General features: G+C 48.6%; 3 protein-coding genes across 9 annotated transcripts in view; 1 reads left to right on the plus strand and 2 right to left on the minus strand.

Annotated features, from left to right (window-relative positions):
* Positions 1-23450, minus strand: part of LOC116838262 (interferon-inducible GTPase 5-like) — a 59053-nt gene that overhangs the window by 24960 nt on the left and 10643 nt on the right.
* The window catches only part of LOC116838202 (interferon-inducible GTPase 5-like), a 190562-nt gene that overhangs the window by 16723 nt on the left and 150389 nt on the right, over positions 1-23450 (plus strand). The gene's annotated exons all lie outside the window — the stretch shown is intronic.
* LOC116838223 (interferon-inducible GTPase 5-like) lies at positions 1733-16815 on the minus strand. 7 transcript variants are annotated; one of them, XM_075071200.1, is made up of 5 exons: positions 16595-16815; positions 10599-10731; positions 9225-9275; positions 5250-5421; positions 1733-3776 (listed from the first exon to the last, which is right to left on the minus strand). In XM_075071200.1, exon 5 carries the CDS (start codon positions 3770-3772, stop codon positions 2540-2542), a length of 1233 nt encoding a protein of 410 aa, XP_074927301.1. In that variant the 5' UTR covers positions 3773-3776; positions 5250-5421; positions 9225-9275; positions 10599-10731; positions 16595-16815; the 3' UTR covers positions 1733-2539. The 7 variants fall into 7 exon arrangements, with proteins under 7 accessions (XP_074927301.1, XP_074927299.1, XP_074927297.1 ...); XM_075071198.1 differs by lacking the exon at positions 9225-9275; XM_075071196.1 differs by lacking the exon at positions 9225-9275 and having other exon boundaries at positions 5250-5468.

Raw genomic sequence — 23450 nt, forward strand, 5'->3', positions numbered from 1 at the left:
CCCTGATCCCAGGCCAACCTAAACTCCACATTAAACAAACACGTCAGCACCAAAACCACCATCAGCAGCAGCTCAAACTGCAGCTTCAGTCCATAAGAAAAATCTCACATCAGCGATTTAACTATTAAGCCTCTGCTATGGGATTAGCAGACAGATACTTCCAAGCCCTACTCAGGATACAACTTAGTTACAGGGCTAATAACAGCCTCTAGTGTGAGGATGGCAGACGGAGAAAAGAATCTTTAGCGAATCTCTGCTAAGAGACCTGTTAAACGGATGTGTCTGGAAGGCCAGATCCCCAGAGCGAGTCAATGGGATTGGATCAGTGGAACTAGGTGCATACTGAGAATCTGTGCTTGGGGGTTTCTAACTGACCCTGCCAGCAAGTAGGGGATCTTGGGGGACAACTACTGCACTAGTGGGGTGTAAAATAAATTTTATTAAGAAAATGCAAAACCAGGGAAAATTCAATAGTGAGGGGTATGGGGTTTGTTAAGGTAGACAATTGGGGAGGGGTTTCTTTTAGTAAATAGTATAGGGGATTTCATAGTGGGGTACAACACAGTGGGTACAATACAGTTGGTAAACCGATTAACACTGAAATATGAAATGTAACGGTAGCTAACAATTTCATTAAAGGTGTTTCACAGCAGCATATAGCCAACTAATATTATGGGTAAAATGTGTCACGGTAGTGTCAATGTAAAATGTGAGGTGTGTTAGAGAGAAAAAAAAGGGTAACCAATGGGGTTTTATGCTAGACTTCAGTAAACAATTGAGGTTTGGGGGCAGCGGAAGACAGACTTACCACAATTATACAGAACACAGCAAAATCTTATCTATGATCTACTTAACCAAGACTACACAAATTAGCAAGTAACAGAACACAATGAAACAATTTTTTAAACCTAACTTACAGAGCACGATACAAACAATTCTCTAAACCAACTTAACCACAGCTATGCAAAAGAAATTACAACTTATCTAGACTAAGAACCTGATTCTAATAGGTGCACCTTACACTATGCAATTCTTTGTATCGGGAAGGGGAGCAGTTCAGAGGGCAGAGGTGTGCTCAGGGTACAGCCCGGGGGGCGTTTAACTAGTGGTGGCTGCAGCAGTCAGGAGGCGCAAGTTGGCAGGCCCAGGATACAGTCGAAGGCACAGCTTAGCAGCGGCACAGGCTTATTTTTTCGCAGCAAAGGAGCTGCGGAGCACGAAACAGATTATGGATACAGACAAGGATTAGCTTGGGTCGTCTGCTTGGAAACAAGGCCAGCAGCTAGACAGGGGGAGCCTGCAAGAGAGATCGCTCCTACCAATCCCCAGAACAGCAGCAACAGAGACAGGAACAGCAGTAGCATCGGAGGATGGAGAGAGACTCGATTCGCTTTCAGTAATCAGGAGATCTCCAGGCACAAATTCGTTGTTCGTGGAGGGAGTTTAAAACGGGGGTATGCTCAAAAACACAGACGAGAGCGAGGAGGGCCCCAAAGACCCTAGCTGATCAGACCAGGTGGCAAAGCAAGGAACCTCTCCTAGTCTGATCAGAAAATGTCTGGTTTTACAGGCAAATTTAGGCAGTTTCCCACCAGTACTTTGATTGGCTCTCTTGATACAGGGAAGGGAAGGAGAGGAGTGGAAAACCTGCAGGTGAGCATAGCATGCCTGGGATGTTCTGAGCCACAGGTATGACTCATATGCTTAATTAGTTGGCCACTTCAGTTCTTGCATTTCTGAGCAGCGCCCCCCAACAACCCGAGCCCGGGTCTGAACAAAGGAGCTAAACAAAGAAGCAAGAAGCCCCCTCCCTAGGCAGGGCAGTGGCTCCAGTTAGTCTGTACAAGCCATCCCTATGAATAGGGCTGTGACTTTAGTTAGCACAATGGCCGGGAGGGGCGGCCACCAGGACAAACAGAAGCAGCTGAGCAGGATAGAGGCTCAGGTCGGTGTCTTTCTGCTCAGAAGTCGATTTTTTAATGGTGTCCTTTCAATTAATTGTGTTCAAGTGCTCGGGGTGGAACTGGTCTAACCCAGCATTGAATGACAAAGGGAAAAGGACTCAGGGAAAGAACAAAAGCTGGAAGGAGCTGGTTCCAGTTTCAACTATTTTCTGATCACGTTTTACGCTGTAATAACAGCTCTGCTGGCTGCTCACGGTCAGACTGCACCGGTTTACACTGCATACAGGAGGCCACATCCTCAGCTGGACACAAGGAATCTTCACAGACTGACACAGAGAAAATTAAAGTATATTTTAAAAATCTTGTCCGAATTTTTTAATTAACATAGACCAGGATTTCTTGAGCTGGTATTTGCCCTGCTGCTGTCCCTCAATTTTCCCATCTGGGACTTGCTTAAAAAAATTAGGGGGTGAAGAAACTGTATCTCAGTTTTGCCAAACTCTGGAGATCTTTTTCAATGTTTTTTCTTTTGTTGCATTAGATTTGAGTATAGAAGAATCTGCCATTATCCCCTGGTTGGCTCCAAGCTCCATCTGCCAGAGGCGTGTAGCCAGCTTGTTGGTCTTTTGTTTCTGTTATTCATTTGTTTTCTCTTCTGTCTCCAATGCCTTGATAAGGACTCTTTGGGCGTCTTCAGCAACACCATCCAGAAAGCTGTTCAGCATTCTGTATATCACTGTGAAAGACCTTTCTGCAGCAAATATGGTCCCAACCAGCGGTATCATGCTGACAAAATGTTTAACTACCATTAGACCTTCCCCTGTAGCCTCAGTCAGCAGCTCCTCAGCCATTTCTTTTGAGATCTTCTTGGCCAATGGGGACTTGATCACATTCTTCAGCTCAGCGACAGACTTCTTAACCTGTCTAGCGAGTATACTGAGGGAAATGTCATCCAGCCCGAAGCTCTCACAATACTCTCTCATGTTATCCACCAGGATGCCAACGTCGCACTTCACCGAGAGAGCCGGGAGAGGAACAGCTGCGATGGCACACGACTTCAGGGCTTGTTTCCAGATCTGTCTTTGGAAAGCTTTTTTTTTCTTTTCCAAGATTGGTTTCGAAAGGTTGGGCAGGGCCAGGAGGAAAACGTGTTTCTTGTGACTTTCCAGTTCCTTCAGCAATGTTTTCTGCAGTTCGGAAGAATCGTATTTCTGAAATTCCTTACTTGACACAAGGAAAACCTGCGGGGAGCTCATCTCTTCTTTGCACAGGTGATTGACGCAGTCATTTCTGATTTTCTCCAGGGTTCTCTCCTCACTGAAGCTCTTTTTGTGTTTCTCATTGCAAATGTCTGAGTCCACCTTGGAGCGCACAAAGTAAAACTTCTTCCCCATCCTCCGGATCTCCTTGGCCAGTTTGGCATGGATGGCCCTGAACCGCTCCGAAGCAATGATGATGAAGAAGTCATAGTGATTGAATGTCACCTGCTTCAGATAAGTGTCTAACTGAAAATCTGGGGTCCCGATCCCTGGCAGGTCCCAGAAGATCACATTGGGGTACTTGGAATGCTGGTACGGCATTGGTTCTTTGGTTGTCTCAACCACTCCAGTCTCAGCTGATCCTTCATCCTCATCTCCCAGGCCCCGGAAGGCATTGAGGAAGGATGATTTCCCGGCTCCTGATTCCCCTGTGATTGCGATGTTGAGCTTGATGTTGTTAAACAACTTGTCAGACCTCTGCACCACACACGCTGCTCCTGAGAAGTCTCCTATTTTGAGAGCAGCCTTGATCTCATCAGTCTCCTGCTCAGACAGACCAGGCAGGGTATTTCTGTCTTTTGAAAATATGTTATATTTTACATCTTCCATCTTCCTATGGAGAAAAAACAAAAATTACATATAGTCTTTTTCCTCCCACAGAACAAAGTCATCTAGGAATTTTAATCTGCAAGGAGTAAAAAAAAGAAAAAAATGTTACTCAGTGCTAGTTACTATCTGTGGGACGAGGGTACCGATGACTCCATTTCCCTCCCCTGGCAACTAGCGGATAGAACAGTAGACTGGGACTCAGTGGACCTGCATTCTATTCCCACCTCTGCCAATGGTGTGCAAGTCACTGCCACATGCCTCAGTTTCTCTATCTGTATAAGGGGGCTAATGGTAAGCACTTTAGAGCAGAGGTGGGCAAACTTTTTGGCCCAAGGGCCACATCAGGGTTCAAAATTGTATGTTTCCCCATCTGTAAAATGGGGATAATGAAAAGCGCTTTAGACCTACCAATGGAAAAGCATAATATAAAAGTCAAGTATTCTTATTTATCATACGTGTCCTGTACTTTCTGTGGGGCTGGCACGCTCTCCCTTTTGCCCAGCACCTCTGAGAGCCGACAGTTCTAGTCTGGCTCCGACCCGAGCCATGCTCCTTGGCACCCCCAGCGTAGCCTGTTTGCCCAGTGTCCCCACACCGCCCTCCAGCTGCTGGGCCTCCCCCTTTGAAACACCTCTTCCCTAGCCTCACAACCAGCCCAGGGTTGGCATTAAGCCTCAGGCTGCTGGTTCACCCTCGACAGGGACAGGGCTTGTTGGCTCCGTCGCAGAGTCACGTCTGCCACAGACAGATGTGTAGAGTCTCCTCCCAGATTGGGCGTAGGGGACTCTGCACCTCCACCCAATGGCTAAGGGTGAAGTATCTGGGTGTGAGGGGAGGGAATGGAGGTATCCGTATCTTCCTCTCACAGACACCCCCCATCCCTTCAAGTCCTCCCCATGCTGGTGTCCCCTCTGCTGCCTCCCCAGTCAGGGGCAGGGACCCACAAATCCTCACCTTCCCCATGCGGTGCCCAGCCATGGAGCAGAGCCTCCAGACTCCCCCTTCCTGTCCATTCCCCCCGATTCTGCTGCTTCAGGTCAAAACTACGCAGTAGGAGATATAGGAGGAGGCTTCAGCTGTATCCATCCAAAGCCCTGTGTCTTCATGTGCCACCATCTCTGTCCTCCCTTCCAAAAATGCCCTCGCTGACTCCACTTCTGTCCCTGCCTCCTCTTCCCTAGTCCTCAGCCCTGCCAATGCCTGTCCCTCTATGCCCAGGGCAGGCAAAGAGATGGGAGACAAGGTTGGAGAGAGCCGGGTTGTGGGCCATGGGGGTGCTGGAAAATGGTCTTTCAAAAAAAGCCAAGGAAATGGACTGCCTCAAAAGTTTGTAGGTGCAGCGTTAAGGTGGCCTGGAGGTGCCCTTCCAGAACGTGGAAAGTGGCTAAACGTAAACCTCTGACAATCGGGACGTGATGAGTTAAAAATACACCCCAGCCCCACAATTAGCAAACTTCATTCTGCTGCTGTCACTTACCCCTCAGTGATCCAGGCAGACCCTGGTCCCTACGCCGCCAGACAGCCGATATTCCCCACAGCCATCGAGCTCAGCGTTGGATCTCACGGTACGTCCACCCCTCTCCTCATCTCACAGCGACAGTTCAGGCCCTTGTTCCAGCGACTCCGTCCTTCCTTCAGCCCGGCTGCACCTGCCCCAGCGAACAAGGTGTGTTCAGATGGGTGCTGGAAGTCAAAACTGGAACACAGCGCAAATAACAACATTCCTTTCAGTTTGGGCACCACCCTTGCTCAACAAATCCCAGGTTGCCAATTTCAGGGAGGCCGTTAAGGTGGCTACTGATCTCTGAGCCCCTGTGTTTGCACCCCATAGTCCACACGGTTCAGCTCTGACCTGCCACACGACCTGCTGCTGTGGTCAGAGGCTTCCATTGTTTGCAGCTGTTCTACAGCAAAGAGACTTAACTGCCCTCTCCATTGAGCCTGAAAGCGAGTGCTGGGCTTTGATGGGCAGCCCTGGCTCCCGTCCTCCTGTTTCTAACCACTGTACCCCACTTCCCTTTGTGCACAACCCCACAGGTATCTGGCACCCATTGCCCTTCTGGGGAAGCAATGCTGTAATTGATATTCAGGGTGAAAGCTGAATCGATGGTATGAGAGCTGGGGCCGATTTCTGCAAGGAATCCCTGCACCAGTCAGTGCAACTGCCCTGAACGCAGTGAGGGCCACTGGAGCGAATGCTACTGAACAAGGAAACACAAGTCTTTGAGTGATGACGCGCCGCATACAACAACACATTTACTTCAGCGATATCTACGTCGCCCACAGACCTAAACCAACACCTCCCCGAACGACGTTAGCTGTGACCACGGGAACCCTCGTCCGCTGGCATGACTGGGTTTGCACTGGGGCTTTTGTCAACACAGCTATGTCAGACAGCAGTGGGATTTTTTCATGTTCTTGACTCATGCTCAAACCCAGTGTCGTGGGTTTTCTCTGCAGTCTACCCACAGTGTGTCCCCAGCAGAGCTTGCCCGTTGACTGTCGGCAGTAGTGGTGAAAAGCTGGCAGAAGCAGCTCTAAGCATGACCCTGAGAAGAACAAGGAGACAGAGCCTCTGGAGCAGAGATCTCACTGTAGTCAGGCTGGGGGCATGTGTAGTTCATTGGTTATGCAAACGATAGAAAGGTGAGGGAGGTGTCATTTCAGCTGTACACATCCTCAGAATCACAATTTCAGTGGTTTTCCCCTCTGCAGCATGGGGGAAGAGGGGAAGAAATCACTGCCCCCCAGCTCAAGGTGCTCCGCATGGTGGAAATTTTGATAATACAGCGTTGCCGGAAATGGGACTGGTTGGGTATCACCGAAAAGCCCTTTCCCCCCAGACACCATGGCAGCAACTCAGACAAACCTAAAATAATTCTCTAGCTTCACAGACTCAGAGCAGTAGGACTGGAAGGGATGTCGCTAGGTCGTCTGGTGCAGTCCTCTGTGCTGAGGCAGGACGAAATTTTATCATTCTAAGACCATCCCTGACAGGTGTTTGTCCGACCTCTTCTTAAAACCTCCAGAGATTCCACAGCCTCCCTAGGGAATTTGTTCCAGTGTCTAACCACCTGGACAGTTAGGAAGTTTTCCTAAAGTCTAACTGAAATCTCCTTTACTGCAATTTAAGCCCATTGCTTCTTGTCCTCTCCTCAGTGATGAAGAACAATTTATCACCCTCATCTTTGTAATGACCTTTTCCATTCTTCAAGCCTGGTATCATGTCCCCCATCGTTCACCTCTTCTCCAGACTAAACAAACCCACTCCTTTCAAGCTTCCCTCATAGCTCATGTTTTCTAAACCTTCCATCATTTTTGTTGCTCTTCTCTGGACCTTCTCCTATTTGTTCTCATCTTTCCTGAAGTGTGGTGCCAAGAACTGGACACAGTCCTCCAGCTGAGGCCTAATCAGTGCTGAGTAGAGCACAAGAATCATTTCTCATCTCTTGCTTACAACACTTCTGCCAATACATCTCAGAATGGTATTTTGCTTTTTTGCAACAGTCTGACATCACAGGAGGTGGAATTAAGTGTCATCATACAGGAGGCAACTAGTGATGTAAAGGATGCAATTCCTGCTCCTCCACCCAATGTCACATTGGCACCATACAGATCAGGAGACGCAGCCCCCTTGGGTGGACACATTAATATTTGGGCAATCATCAACATTGCCTAGGTCCCTAGAATTTTGTGGACCCTCTACACCCCCTTGGTATATGCTGGTATCACCTGGTCTACTGGTAAACCACCCTACTACACCAGATCTTAATGGACTAAAAGATGTCCAGAGTCATTGTGGAGATGCCTTGAGTGTAGAATTAAAGGTTTTATGGAAATTTACCCTGCTCATCCAAGATTATTTCCAGAGGAAAGTTCTAATAGCTCTGATAAGAAAAATGTGGATTTAGGTAGGACAAGTCAAAACATAAAAATTATAAATTCAAACTCAGATAGAAGCCCAGATCCCGATCTGGAGAGAAAATCCTCAGATTCTAATTCTGATTGCCCTGTAGCAGCTGTTACAGATGTTAAGACTCTAGATCTGGTTGCTAAGGAAGTAGGGATGATGGAGGATTCTTCAGTTGCATGTACATTGTGTGCAAGAACCAGCAAAAGTGTTTGGCTTAGCAAGGAAAGACTAGGTTAAAATCTTACAACTCACAGTGGATCAAGCATGATTGAAGTACTTCGCCACCTTAGTTTAGGGTAGGAGAGAGATTTTTTATAGACACAGTAGCCCTATTGGAACATAATCAGCATCTGGGGCAAGCTGGAGTGGCCATCTTACCTAACCTAAAGCAAAAATCTAAGTCCCCACATCAGTTTCACCTGCGGTTAAGTGCAACATGGCACAGTCACGACAGAGGAAACAGATCAGCCATCACACGTTAAGTTTGCTGGTCGATAACTCTCTTCCCCATTTGCAGGAAATGGTTAACATGCACGTAGCAGATAGCACTTCTTTGAAGGAGGCATTAGGCTTACTGGCCAAGGCATATTCCCAGGGAGGCCGTAAAATAGATTGGCGTGGAGCCCGTGTTGCAATGCTTCAGGAACCACTGTGAGGATTAAGGGACCCCTCAGGATTAGGCTGAGGTGTTTCTAAATTCCCTAGGTACCAGCGTTGGCAAAATGAACCTAACCCACGTAATAATCCTAGATCTTCGAGTAGGCATGTCCCCGACAGGGTTATGCGTCCCGGGACCATGTTCCTTTCTTTTCAGATGCTGCACAGAACAATTCACACCTGCAGAGATCCAAGTCACCGCCTCCCCACAGAGATGAGGACTCAGTTGTAATGATGTTTAAAACAGTACAGCTGATGCTTGAGGCCAATGACAGGATATCCAGGAACTCCCAGCCTATGTGAATGAGCCGATAATGGAAGGCCAAGACCCAGCACCCTCAAACCGTCTGCTGGCCTCCGTTGACCCATTTCCTTCTCTCGGGTGAACAGCCTTTTCTCCTCCAGAGTTGGCTGCCTCCAGAGAGATAGAAGGAGAACCCGTGGATTATTTGTCTGCATACTCTACAAATTACTCATCATGACGCCAACCAGCCCCGAGTGTAGTCATAGCCCCTTTAGGCAGGGATGCAAACAAGAGACCCACAGTATCTGCAGTGGTAGGGGGCTGCCACAGGAATTTTATTATAGATACTGGGGCAGCAGTTAGCATTATCCATGTTGAGGATCCTAGATCCTCTTTGTCATCAGGTTGTACAAAAGCAAGTTCAACTTTTGCAAGCAATCAGGTTGTTACCTCACTTTCTAAACCCATTGAAGTACAGATAGGGCGCCTAAGTAAGGTTCATACCTTTGTGTTGATGAAGTTAGCAGACCCAAGGAATTGCCTATTGGGAACTGATTTCCTACACAAACAGGGATGTGTTCTTGATTTGGGTAACCAACTGTTGTGTCTTACCCTAGAACAGGCAGCGGATGACTCACCAGTGATCATACTGGAGTGTGGAATGATGTCTCCAGTGGAGGACTCTGAACCTGAGGGATATGATTTGAACAAAATAGTGGCTAATCATGCAGACCAACCTGAGTTACAGGCTTTACTTCGCAAGCATGCGGATGCCTTTGCTAAACACAAACATGATTGTGGGTGCATGGCAGTCACTATTGTTGTGGAAGGAGGAGAGATTTCAGCCCAAAGACAGTATCCTTACCCAAAACAGGCAAACTCATACACAGAAAATACTATCAAGCCTTTACTGACACAGGGAGTACTACGTAGATTTACTTCCACTACCAATTCCCCTATTTGGCATGTGAAGAAACCAGATGGTTCTTGTCATCTCACAATTAATTACAGACGCCCGAATCACGTCAAACCCACTTGTCCCCATACAGTGGCCAAAATGCCGAATCTAATTAAGTCCTTTGATCCAGAGGCTGAGTGGTTTACTGTCCTTGACAGCAGTAACAGCTTTTGGACATTATCATTGGCCTGCATTCACAGGACCATTTTGCATGTAGTTTCCAGGGGCCCAATATTCCTGAACACGTTTACCCCAGGGGTATAAAATTTCTTCAGCTTTATTCCATGCGCAAACAAGGCGGGTACTGTTGCAATTTTCTAAACCAACGGTTCTATTTCATTACGTAGATGACCTTTGTTTAGCAACATAGACCAAGAAGGAGCATCTGGAAAGGTTTGACTAGCTCTTGCAGATCCTAAAGGACGCAGGGTTAAAGTGCAATCCGGCCAAGGCACAACTAATGGCCAATTGTGTCTCTTTCTTGAGTCTGATCCTAACAAAATGGAGTAGAACCCCAGTGCAACAGAAAGTGGATGCAATCCAAACATTGCCTTTACCACAGGACCCAATGGCTTTAAGATCCTTTTTGGGTTTAACTGAATACCACCGGGATTTCATTCCCAATTTTGCTTCCATTGCAGGTCCCTTGGACCAACTGTTAAAGAAAAGTGTCCAATGGAAATGGAATGAGCTACACTCGGAAGCAGTATCCCAGCTAAAACAAGCCATTGTCAAGGCTCCGGTGTTGATCACTATAAATCCTGAGATACTCGATCATTTGGAGGTAGCAGTGAGTGTTAATGCATTAGCGGCTGTGGCTTTACAAGAAAGGCATGGGAAATTCAGACGTGTGGCCTATGCCTCACGTTTAATGTCATCAATTGAACTTAGGTATGACAATTGTGAAAAATGCCTATTGGCAGCCAGTTGGGCCATATACAACATTTTTTATTTTCTAATTGGCCTCAGCCCGATCATATTACACTCATCGCACACTCCCCTTCAGTTCTTACCGTCCAACAGGGTAAAAGATGGGCAAGCTTCAAATGCTCACCTGGCCCACTGGGCATTACTGCTGCAAGGAAAAAAATATTGCAGTAAAATCTGGTAGGACACCATCCTTGTTACCAACTGCCCTCCTGTACCAAGGGGAGCCACAGGTGTGTCCCCATCTCAGTCAATTGGATCTAAGGGGGGAGGAAAAACAAAAGCTTTTGTGACTATTGATCCAGGAAACAAATTCCATTAAGAGGTATCATTTCTTTGTTAACAGTTCTAGTTATTATCATCAAGGCAAACCTTATACCAGGTTCGGAATCTATGCAGTTCCTCCTGAGGAGAAAGCAGAGCCTTGGGAGAAGGTATATTCATGCATTCTACATTGGGCTCAATATGCTAAATTAGCAGCGGTAGCTTGTGTGTTGGAGTACTGTGTGCAGTTCTCCATCACCAACATATCCCAAAGTATCTGTCTGTTTTCAGACTCCGCATAGGTATCCAATTCTCTCACAGTTTCTATCATGTTGGAAGACAAATGGGTTCACATCTTCTACTGGCTCACCTATTAGGTATGCATTGCTGGTGTAGTAAGATGAGGCCCTGAAACATAAACCCTTATCAGAGGCCCAGTATGAGGCCTAAGGCCTGAACTAAAGTAATGGTTAAGCTCACAGGAAATTAGACCCCTATGCTACAGAAAAAGGGAAAGCTGATAAATTAGCCTGAGAAGGTGCTCGATCAGGGGAATTCTAGGGGGGTGAAGGGGGGAGATCAGGAATATTCTGTTACTACCCCTAGACCCAGATGCCCTAGTGATGTTTTTGACAGGAACTGTGACCATAGAGATCATTGTTGAAACCAGGATCCTATGGTTGCATGAGGTCTTGTACAGAGGAGGCCAAGTGGGGTATCTGTAGGAAGATTGTAGTTTTCTGGTTATTATTATGCTGTCTGTAGGTGTGTATTTGAAATTATGAATATTGGCTATGTACTTGTTTGATTCTAAGTAGCCTCAGTGAAACATTTGGTCGGCTTCTTGAGAAAAGACAATTCTCAGTAAGTGGCCAATGAAAAAAACACTTAACTGACAATGGATTTTGGGAGACGCCAATCCACATCTGAGCTTTCCTGGGAACGTTCAAACTAACATGTAAACAATGATGTCGGCCTGCAAAAAGCTGAATCATTGACAGAAATATGATTTGTCCAGGCGATGGAAAACTTGATCGGAAACCTCCTTGGGACTGCCACCTGATTCATAGATTCTAGGACTGGAAGGGAGCTTGAGAGGTCATTGAGTCCAGTCCNTAACTATGAGAATAATCACCAGCTTTGGGGATTGTCTGCTGCATTCTGGACAGTTTGCCCTAACTGAGTAATCTCATTGTGACTCTCTAGAGCCTGAGTCATAACTGGTGTGTAGAAAGTGCGTAAGGAGGTGTTATTTACCCCTTCACATAATACAAGAACCAGGGGTCAGCCAATGAAATGAATAGGCAGCAGGTTTAAAATAAACAAAAGGAAATACCTTGTCACACACGGCACGGTCAACCTGTGGAACTTGTTGCCAGAGGAAGTTGTACAGGTCAAAACTATAACTGGAATAAAAAAGAATTTGTTAAGTTCCTGGAGGATAGGTCCATTGAGGGCTATTAGCAAGATGTTCAGGGATGCAAACCCCATGTTCTGGGTATTCCAAAACCTCTGACTGCCAGAAGCTGGGACTGCTCAACAGGGCACTTGATGATTCCACTCTTCTGTTCCTTCATTCGGACATACCTGGCATTGGCCACTGTCGATAGACAGGATGCTGGGTTTGATGGACCATTGGTCTGACCTAGTCTGGCCTGTCTTATGTTCTGATCTGTAACATATTAACCACAGGTGTTTGTCTGTTCCCTGAAGAGGTGTTAAATGGCAACTTCACCTCATACAAAATATGTTAACTATTTATGCTAAACAATCTGTTCCACCTTCTATTTAGCTGTGAAATGGAGCACCATTCCCGGAGCTGAAGAAGAGCTCTGAGGAGCTGGAAAGTTTGTCTCTTTCACCAGCAAAGTTGGTCCAAGGAAAGATGTCACCTCACCCTTCTTGTCTCCCTCATAAATTTTAAGATTGTTTTCTTTTGTCACATTTTCCCAGGTGAAAAAAAATGTAAGAAAAAACAACTCAGATGGTAGGGAAAAAAAAAAACCTTTCCCTCAATTTTATTCCTCTTCCTGCCCTGCTCATGTGTAGGATCATACTGACAATTCAACCAAAGAGGTTCCCCAAAAAGCCTATCCATAAAAATCAGACAATGAGCTGGTCCCCTTCCCCACTGCCCCCGTGCTCCCCAGGCAGGGAAAGCACAAAGAGAAATACCCATGCGTGGGGGTAGCTGGTCCCCAAGGGAATGCAGAGAGCCCATAAGCTAAAGGAAACCATTAGTAGTTCATGCACATCCAGCCCCCAACAGCAAGCACCCCTTTCCTCTGGCAGCATTGTGGTGCAGTCGATCTGGGAACATACCTTATGCAGCCTGTGCTGAGGCACCGGTCTTCCTGGTCCTGGAGTGATTGGTGAGTCATGGGGACCAATCTTTGCTGCTGTAACAAAAACAGCTCTTAGGGGGAAACTCCCCAGGACTTTGCTTCAAGGGCTGAAACAAAGAGAAGTGACTGACTTCTCTAATGATTAAAGAGGTCCCTGTTTTAGTGAGGTGCAGGTCGCGGCTGAGTAAGAAGAGGTTTCTTGTAGCCTGGAGTGGAACAGGACTCGATCCCTCCCCTACTGGGAACAGATCCTAGATTAACCCTCTACAGTTTTTCTGTTATTTTCCCTGTTCCCTAGTCACAGCTGCAGCATGAATCATTCCAGCCTCAACCATTGCAGGTTCTCTTCTCTTCTCCCCAGGGCAGCCCAGTAACCCCTTCCTCAGCCCCCTGCCAAGTAGAACCTATACCTGAAACCCTGAACTCTCTGCCACCACCCCATGCATGGTGCACAGAGAGACACATGGGAAATTGTTCCTCTTCCAAGCTGTGTTTCCTTTTGCAGATATGCTGAGATCAGGCACTGGGCTGATTCTCCCCCATGTTGTGTCATCATTTACATCAGTGCAAAATGGGTCCAGAATGCTGCTATCCTGGATCATAGATTCATAAATTCATAGACTCTAGGACTGGAAGGGACCTTGAGAAGTCATCGAGTCCAGTCCCCTGCCGTCATGGCGGGACCAAATACTGTCTAGATCATCCCCGAAAGACATTTATCTAACCTACTCTTAAATATCTGCAGAGATGGAGATTCCATAATCTCCCTAGGCAATTTATTCCAGTGTCCAACCACCTTGACAGTTAGAAACTTTTTCCTAATGTCCAACCTAAACCTCCCCCACTGCAGTTTAAGCCCATTGCCTCTTGTTCTATCATTAGAGGCTAAGGTGAACAAGTTTTCTCCCTCCTCCTGATGACACCCTTTTAGATACCTGAAAACTGCTACAATGTCCTCTCTCAGTCTTCTCTTTTCCAAACTAAATAAACCCAATTCTTTCAGCCTTCCTTCATAGGTCATGTTCTCTAGACCTTTAATCATTCTTGTTGCTCTTCTCTGGACCCTCTCCAATTTCTCCACATCTTCCTTGAAATGCGGTGCCCAGAACTGGACAATATCATGTGGCAGACTTAAGGCTGAGAATATTGTTTTCAGTTTGGTGGCTCAGAGCAGCCACTTCGCGCCACCTCCGCCATTCTAGAAGAGAAGTTAGCCTATTGCTTTTGTTTCAGGAGCACTGGATCCAAACTGGCTCCTGAGATTTCACAAAGCTCCCTGTAATCATTAAGCATCTCTGCCATTTCCAAGTTTCCTGTTACTGTTTCTCCCTCCTCACTGAGCAGTGGGCCTACCCTGTCCTTGGTCTTCCTCTTGCTTCTAATGTATTGATAAAAAGTCTTCTTGTTTCTCTTTATTCCCATAGCTAGTTTGAGCTCATTTTGTGCCTTTGGCTTTCTAATCTTGCCCCTGCATTCCAGTGTTATTTGCCTATATTCATCCTTTGTAATCTGACCTAGTTTCCATTTTTTATATGGCTCCTTTCTGAAGGTCATGCAAGATCTCGTGGTTAAGCCAAGGTGGTTTTTTGCCACATTTTCTATCTTTCTTACTCATCGAAATTAAGGATGATTTCCTTAATTACTTGCTCCATTATCTTCCCTGGCACAGAAGTTAAACTAACTGGTCTGTAGTTTCCTGGGTCACACTGGTTTGAATGAGTTTGCAAGGTGCAGGTAATGGAGAATCTTTCATCTCTCAAACAGCCCTGTCTGATTTACAGGGAGCTTTGTGAAAGACTCAGGAGGCAGTTTGGATCCAGTGCTCCTGGAAACCAAAAGCAACAGGCTGAACTTCCCCTTTCTCAGAAATGGGAGGAAATCACAAAGTTGGGCTGGCTCTGAACCACCAAACTGAAAACAATATTTCTACAGCCCTTAAGTCTTGCAAGGAAACACAGGCGAGGGCCTGGCATGAGCAGCTGTTTAGCGGCAACCATCCAACAGCAGCTCAAAAGCTTGTCTCTTTCCCCAGTAGAAGTTTGTCCAGGAAGAGATATTAGCCCACTCACCTTATCTCTCTCAAACATTATGTAAGTGGGGGATGGGAGGGGAGAAGGAGGGATGGTTCCAGTATTGTGGGGAACTTTCCTGGCTTCTGCATTGTCCTGGTGGTGTCAGATAGTGAAAGGATCTGAGTCCTTGCACCAGGTCCCTGTACCCGAAGGTCGGCCTGCCCACGGGGGCTCCCCTTCCTCCTTCCCACGTGGCAAAGTCCTCGTAACCCTGACAAGGCTGGGCCCAGGATCCCTGGGGGCTGAAACCCCACTCTCATCGTGGTCAATCAGGACAGGGATTGGGATGTCCCCACTCCAGGGTGCTCTCTTCACACTAGCCACTTCCCTGGCCCTCTGATCAGTGCATTAAGTTCAATCCAAATACAATTTATTAAACAGCAACTGTAAGAAATATAAGGAAAAAAATAAAAGCTTAAAGGAACAGGGATCCCGCCCTATGGGCATGGTCATATCACAGCCAGCCATCTCTAGAGTGTAAGGAAAATTCAGCGCCTCATCCTCCCACATCCCAGACCCCCTTCCCAGGTCCTACCTCCGCTGTGGTGACACTGCAGTCAGACCCTGATCTGGTGGTGCCCACCCACCCTCAATTTCCAGGGGGCAGTATCCTTCTCCCAAGCATCAGTCCCCTCCATCCGGCTCACGTCCTCGCTCTGAGTCCAGTCTGCAAGGTCTCATGTCTGGTGACATCTCCCTGCTCTGGGCCTCTGCCCGGGGACCCCCGGCTCTCCCCAGCCACTCATGGAACATGTGGCAGGGCTGGTGCCCACCGTTCCAGCAATGGCCCAACAGCTCTCCCTGCAGCTTGGCCCTGGCTTCCCATCGGCATGGCTGATCTACCCTGCCCCAGAGCCCAACTTCCCCTCCTATGCCCTCAGCCCAGCTCAGGTTGCTGCTCTCCCTTTAGCTCTGCCCTGCCCTGGCCCAGGCAGCCCCAGCTCACACAGACCTTGGGCTTCTGATTCTCTCATTGGCCTTCAGCCCTGTCAGTCAGGCTGACCTGTAGCATTGCCCTCTCCTCCTTGGTCCCAGGGACTGTCGGTCGCAGGATCCTGACTCCTCTTTCGCCCTTCTCCTTCATTTGGTATTGGGCGAGGGCCAACAAAAAAACCAAACAGCCCCTGCTTCTGCTGGCCATGCCCATGTGTTGTCTCGCTCAGACAATTCAACAAAAGGGTTCCCCAGAAAAGCCTTCCCAGAAAATCAGAGAATGGGCCACAGCCCCTCCCCACCCACCCCTTGGTACCCCAGGCACGGGAAGTACAAACAGAAGCCCTAATGTGCAGGGGTGGCTGGACCCCAGGGGAATGCAGGAACCTCATAAGCTACCTGTGCCTAAAGCTAAAGGAAGCCGTTTGGGGTTCAAGCAGGTCCAACACCCAATTGCAGTCTCCCCTGTCCTCTGGCAGGATCATGGTGCAGCCGATCTGGGGACGTACCTTACACAGCCCGTGCTGATGCACCGTCCTTTGTTGTTCTGGAGCCCCTGGTGGGTCGAGGAACCAATCTTTGTTGCTGGAACAAATTCAGCTGTTGGGGGAAACTCTCCAGTACTTTGCTTCAGGGGCTGAAGTGACTGACTTCTCTACTGATTAAAGAGCTTTCAGTTTAAGTGAGGCACTGGTCAGGGCTGAGCAGGAAAAAGTTTCGTGTAGCCTGGGATGGAACAGAATTTGGTCCCTCCCCTGCTGAGATCAGGCAATGAGTTGATTCTTTGCCAAGTCACACCCCAATGCCCCCCCCCCCCCGAGAGTCCCCTGGGAAGGCAGATCAGCTTTGTATGTCATTGGTGTAAGCATCGCAAAGCATTTTGGAGAGGGTCCAATGTGTGTGAGTGAAGAATGAAAGTTTCCTTTGCAGATACGACAGACCAAGAGGGGAGAAGAGGAGAGAATGGGTCTAGAATGCTGCTATTCTGGCTCGGTGGAGTTGTACACCTACTTTACACTGGTGTGAATGAGTTTGCAAGGTGCAGGCAATGGAGAATCTTTTATTGTGCACAGGCCCACCGATGAGGGGACAAAGGGGCAGCTGTCCCAGGCCATGGTGTTTTTAAAGTTCCTAGGGCTCCCGGCCGCTGCCACTGCTACCATGGTAGCAGCCAGAGCCCCGGGCCCTTTAAATTGCCACCAGAGCCCCAGTTGGTATGCGCTTGGCAGCACTAGCCCCCCCGCATCCCCAACCCCACCACTTCTGCCTGAGGCCCTGCCCCTTCTGGGGCTGGAGCCCCCCCACCCCAACCTTGCTGAGGGTCTGCCAAAATCGGTTGGTCACCCTGACTGTGCAAACAGCCTTGTCTGATTTACAGGGAACTTTCTGACAATCGGAGGAGCTGGTTTTGATCCTGTTTTCCTGGAAACCAAAAGCAACAGGCTGAGCTGCCCCTTCCCCAGACCTGGGAATTGGGGCCACAAACAATATATTGACAGCCCTTCTTTCTTGAAAGCAAACACAGATAAGGGAACAGCATGTGAAGCTGTTTATCCTGGTGACTATCCAAGAGCAGCTTGAAAGCTTGTGTCTCTCCCCAACAGAAGTTGGTCCAATAGAAAGGATTATCTTACCCAGCTTGTCTTGCTCATAAACTTTAGCAACATTTTCTTACATTTCCCCAGGTGAAAAAAATCTAAGAGAAAGTAGAAAACCACCTTCTCCCTCTATGTTCTACCACTGCTGGCCACACCCTTGTGTTGGATCGCATAGAGAAATCAAGAGAAGAGGTCTCCAGAAAAGCCTACCCAGAAAATCAGTTAATAGTTAGGAGTTTGGGTTGAATATTGGATGGGGTTTGTGTTATCTGCAGTTGTTATTTGGGTTCAGAGCTGTCTGATGCAATGAGAAAAAGGGGAGAGGCCCTTTTTAGAAAAGAAGGGAGCAGCTGGAGTGGGTGGAGGGTGTGTGTGTGAAGCTGTTAACACGTTCCAGTAATACAGACCCATGACTAGGACACCGTGTGCTGATGTATTAGCGGGCACTGGGCAGGATCAGAGGTTTGGAGACCTAGTTAGATCCCAGGAAATGCTCCTGAAGGTATAACAAATAAAATAATGAGATTCCCAAATTCATCACAGGAGTGCAGGGGGTGAGGGGTTGCCTGGGGGCAGAAGGTTTTAGAGCAGGAGCATAGGGGGAGAAGGGACAGCTCAAAGCAAAGGGACATCACGAGGGCAGGAGCAATAGGTTGTTCCAGGGGTTGGGGCCAGGAGCACAATTAAAAAGTGTGTGTGAGGGGAGTTTACAAATTCTTTAAACGTGGCCGGGTGGGGGAAAGGCAGACATTTCCAAACTTAAAAAAAAAAAAAAAAGCAAAAAAATCTTTTCAACTGGAAAAGGTGAAAAGGAGTTTTAATTCTTTAGAAAAATAAATATTTTGGGATGTGACGTGGGGTCCTGGGGCAGCACACATGGAAAATGCCCAGGGCAGGGCAGGCTGCAGAAAAGGAGAGCAGATTCTCCCACAGCTGGTGGTTCGCACTGTCGTTACATTCACCGGCCAATCACACACAGGGAAAATAACAGAAACCGAACAGGGTTCATCTAGGATCTGTTCCCAAAATGGGAGGGACAAATGCTGTTCCACCCCAGGTTTCTCTTGGTTTCAGCCCCTGAAGCAAAATCTAGAAGAGTTTCCCCCTAACAACTGTTTTTGTTCCAGCAGCAAAGAGTGGTTCCCTGACCCCACCCACCAGGGGCTCCAGGACCAGAAAGGACAGTTCCTCAGCACAGGCTGCGTAAGGTGCGTCCCCAGATCGGCTGCCCCATGATGCTGCCATGGGACAGGGGAACTTGCTGTTGCAGGTTGGACGCACTTGACCCACTAGTCCCTTCCTTTAGCTTTAGGCACAGGCAGCTTTGGGGGCCCCTTGGGGACCAGCCACCCCCACACATAGGGGCTTCTGTTCGTGCTTCCCCTGCCTGGAGGAACAAGCGGGCGGTGGGGGAGGGAAGCCGGCCCTTTGTCGCTATGGGAAGGCTTTTCTGGGGAGCCCTTTTGTTGAATTGTCTGAGTGATCCAACTTGTGGGTGTGGAAAGCAGGGGAATAAAACTGAGGGAAAGGGGTTTTTTTCCCCCACTGTCTCTGACTTTATTTTACATTTTTTCATCTGGGACAAATCTGAGAAAAGTAAGAAAATGATGATAAATGTCAGGGGGCTGCTGGCCCCTCACTGAAACTTAGTGAGGTTTGATTTTTGTGTCCCTCTCCCAATAACACAAAAAGGGGAAAGGCCAAAGAGAAATCATGACCCTGATACTGACTGTCCCCAGAGCCAGTCTCGCTTCCCAGCTTCCTCCCATTTCTGGGAAAGGAGCAGCTCAGCCTGTTGCTTTTGGTTTTCAGGAGCACTGGATCCAAACTGGTTCCTGAGACTGTCACAAAGCTCCCTGTGAATCAGACAGGGCTGTTTGAGTGATGAAAGATTCTCCGTTGCCTGCACCTTGCAGAATCATTCACACCAGTGCAAAGTGCGTGTGCAACACTTTGATCCAGAATAGCAGCATTCCGGACCCATTTTGCAGTGGTGTAAATGATGACGCAACATGGAGGAGAATCAGCCCAGTGCCTGATCTCCTCAAGTTTCCCAAAAGACGAGCCAGCTTGGAAAGGGAACAATTTCCCATGTTTCTCTTTAGGCACCAGGCAGAGGTTGGGGGCAGAGAGGTTGGGGTTCCACCCCAGGCTACAAGAAACCTCTCCCTGTTTGACCCTAAGCCGCACCTCACTAAGATAGGACACTTTAATCCGTAGAGAAAAGTCAGTCCCTTCTCTTCATTTCAGACATAAGAACATCAGAACTGCCAGACTGAGTCAGACCAAAGGTCCATCCAGCCCAGTGTCCTGTCTTCTGACAGTGGCCAGTGCCAGGTGCCCAGAGAGAATGAAGAGACAGGTGATCATCAAGTGATCCATCCCCTGTCACTCATTCCCAGCTTCTGGCAAACCCTGAAACAAAGTCCTGGGGAGTTTTTCCCCAACAGCTGATTTTGTTCCAGCACCAAAGATTGATCCCGTCCCCCTCCCGACCCACCAGGGGCTCCAGGACCAGGGAGGATGGTGAATCAGCAGCACAGGCTGTATAAGATACGTCTCCAGATCAGCTGCCCCACGATGCTGCCAGAGGACAGGGGAGCTTGCTGTTGGGTGTTGGACATGCTTGAAGCTAACAGCTTCCTTTAGCTTTAGGCACAAGCAGCTTTGTGGGCCCCTTGGGGATGAAGGGGGTGGTGTGGGAGGGGAGCTGGCCCATTGTCTGATTATATGGGGAGGCTTTTCTGGGGAGCCCTTGTGTTGAATTGTCTGAGCGACCCAACACACGGGCGTGGCCAGCAGAGGGATATAACTGTGGGAAATGGGAGGTTTCCCTACTCTCGCTGACTTCATTTTACATTTTTTCACCTGGGACAAGGTGACAAAGGAAGAAAATGATGCTAAATGCCAGGGGGCCGAGGGGGAAAAGATAGGTCTCGTCCTAGCTCTGAGGGCATGTGACACCGCCAGAGGAGGTCGAACCGCAGTGACACTGCGCTCGTGCAGGGCATGGGAGAAGGCCTGGGACCTGTGAAGGACAGACAGTGAACTTATCTCATGTGCCAAAGCCAGTGGGTCGTGGTGTCCCCGTGCCCAAAGGGGGTGTTACTTGTTTCTTTAACCCTTTCTATTTCTTCCTTATTTGCTTACGTTGTGTTTAATGAGTTGTGAACGTCACGCAGGGATCAAGGGCCAGGGAGGTGTCCCAGTGTGCAGGGAGTACTCCAGGGTGGGGACACCCATCCCCTGCCTGAGTGACCAGTAGACACTGGGGTTTCAACCTCCCCCCCGGGATCAAGGCCCAGCCTTGTTGGGGTTATGAGGATCTACTGCTGAGGAGGGAGGAAGGAGCCTGTGAGGGCAGGAGGCTTCCGGGTGAAGGAGCGAGCACTCAGATCCTGCACTGTCCTATTCCACCAGGGCAGAGGAGAAGCCAGGAAAGTTCCCCCACAATAGCCGGGCCACACTCCACTTATGAAGACACAGTGATGGAGCTAATACCTTGTATTGGATCAACCTGCGGGGAGGGAAGACCAGCTTTGAGCTGATGTCAGACGGCTGCCAGCTAAACAGCTCCATGTGCCAGGCCATTGCGTTGTGTTTCCTTGGAAGAGTTACGGGGTGGAGAAATTTTGTTTGCAGTTTGGTGCTCAGAGCCAGCCCCACTTCCCGGCTTCCTCCCATTTCTGGGAAAGGGGCAGCTCAGCCTGCTGCTATTTCCAGGACACAGGATCCAAACTGGGTCCTGAGACTGTCACAAAGCTCCCTGTGAATCAGACAAGGCTGTTTTGAGCGAATAAGATTCTCGTTGCCTGCATGTGGCAAACGCATTCACACCAGTGCAAAGCAGGTGTACAGCTCCATTGATCCAGAACAGCAGCATTCTAGATCCATTTTGCACTGGTGTAAGCAGAGTCAGGATGAGCTGTACCCTGACATTGGTGGTGCAGTAGGGAAGTGTGGAAAGAATGTCTGGAATGCGAAATCTCAAATATTTGCATAGGCATGCCTGCCCCATCCCCGATGCCGAGCTGTGGGACTGCGTTGTGACAGAAATGATCAACCTCAGTTGGATGGTACTTGCTAGACAAGGGACATGGGTTCCAAAACCCTGTGAGGAGAGAGAGGTTGGGGACAGGTATTTGTGCCTGATGGTGCAGGCTCCTTGTGGAGCTAGAAGCACCAGTTGCACCCCCTCCTCTCTCACTGTGGAATGTCAGAGTTGATTCTTTATTCCCTTGAGACTCTAGATACAGGTTGCTGAGCTGAACTCACTTGGGCTAATGGTACACTAGCACTGGGCTCCCCTACTGTGGCTGAGATCACTAAGAGCTGAAATTACTGAGCTGGGAGCACTGTAGTACTGTGCTAATATGTGGGGAGCCTGAAGCTATACTGTGAACGGAGCAGCTGGTGGAATGGAGCAGTTTGTGGGGATGGCTGGAGCGGACCACGGGACAGCTGGTGGAGTGGAGCGGCTGGCAGAGCGGAGTAGCTGTGGGGCGTGTGGAGCAGCCCAAGAGCGAGCGGAGCCGAGCAGTTTGCTGGACAACTGGAGCAGCTCACGAGGCAGCTGGTGGAGCGGAGCAGTTTGTGAGGACGGTCGGAGGAGCAGAGTGGAGCGGCTGGTAAGGCGGAGCAGTTCGGGAGAAGGCGGAAGCAGAACCCACGGAGTGCAGGCGAGTTGGCCCTGACCACGTAAGGTGCCCCTTTCACCCAGGCTGGGGGAGGGACCTCTACAGTAGACTCTTGAATTCTGGTGGCATTGACCAGAGACTTTTGGGTTGTTGGATTTGGAGTGATTGGACTTAAAACCCTAAGGGGAAGGACATTGCCAAATGTACTTGGGGGTTGGTTATGGTTTGTGTATAACTCTGTTTGTGGTGTTCTCCAATGGGATGCCGCATTGTTTCCTTCCTTAATCAAAAAGATTTCGCTACAACTCCAACTCCGTGCTTGCGAGAGGGGAAGTATTGCCTCCTAGAGGCGCCCAGGAGGGTGTGGTATGTAAGTGTCCCAGGTCACTGGGTGGGGGCTCGAGTCGGTTATGCCTTGTGTTATTGAAACGGAACCCCTGGATACTGAACCCGGCCCTTGTTGCTGCCAACTGAGAGGGGCAGAAGGGTTACACTGGTGTAAATGACAACACAACATGGTGGAGAATCAGCCCAGTGCCTGATCTCAGCATATTTCCAAAAGGGGGAGACAGCTTGGAAGGGGAACAATTTCTCATGTGTCTCTCTGTGCACCAGGCAGGAGTTAGGAGCTGACGGTTTGGGGTTTCAGGTATATGCTCTACTTGCAAAGGGCTGGGGAAGGGGTTACTGGGCTGCCCTGGGGAGAAGAGAATAGGGCCTGCAATGGTTGAGGATGGAATGATTCACTCTGCAGCTGTGGAGAGAGAACGGGGAAAATAACAGAAAAACTGAACAGGGTTAATTGAGGATCTGTTCCCAAAATGGGAGGGACAAATCCTGTTCCACCCCTGGCTACAAGAAACTGTTCCTTGCCCAGCCCTGATCCCCGCCTTGCTAAAATAGGAAACTCTTTAATCATTAGATAAGTCAGACCTTTCTCTTCATTTCCACCCCCGAAGCAAAGTCCAGGACAGTTTTCCCACAGCAACTGATTTTTTTCCAGCAGCAAAGAGAACGACACAGGATGGTGCATCAGCACAGGCTACATAAGGGATGTCCCTAGACTGGTTGCACCACGATGCTGCCAGAGAAAAGGGGAACTTGCTCTTGGGGGCTGGATGTGCTTGAAC

This window comes from Chelonoidis abingdonii, chromosome 11, assembly GCF_003597395.2.
Source record: "Chelonoidis abingdonii isolate Lonesome George chromosome 11, CheloAbing_2.0, whole genome shotgun sequence".
NCBI classification, from domain to species: Eukaryota; Metazoa; Chordata; order Testudines; family Testudinidae; genus Chelonoidis; species Chelonoidis abingdonii.

Coding starts and splice junctions, on each gene's coding strand:
- LOC116838223 (XM_075071202.1), bottom strand. CDS start 3,772: ATGGAAGATGTAAAATATAACATATTTTCAAAAGACAGAAATACCCTG.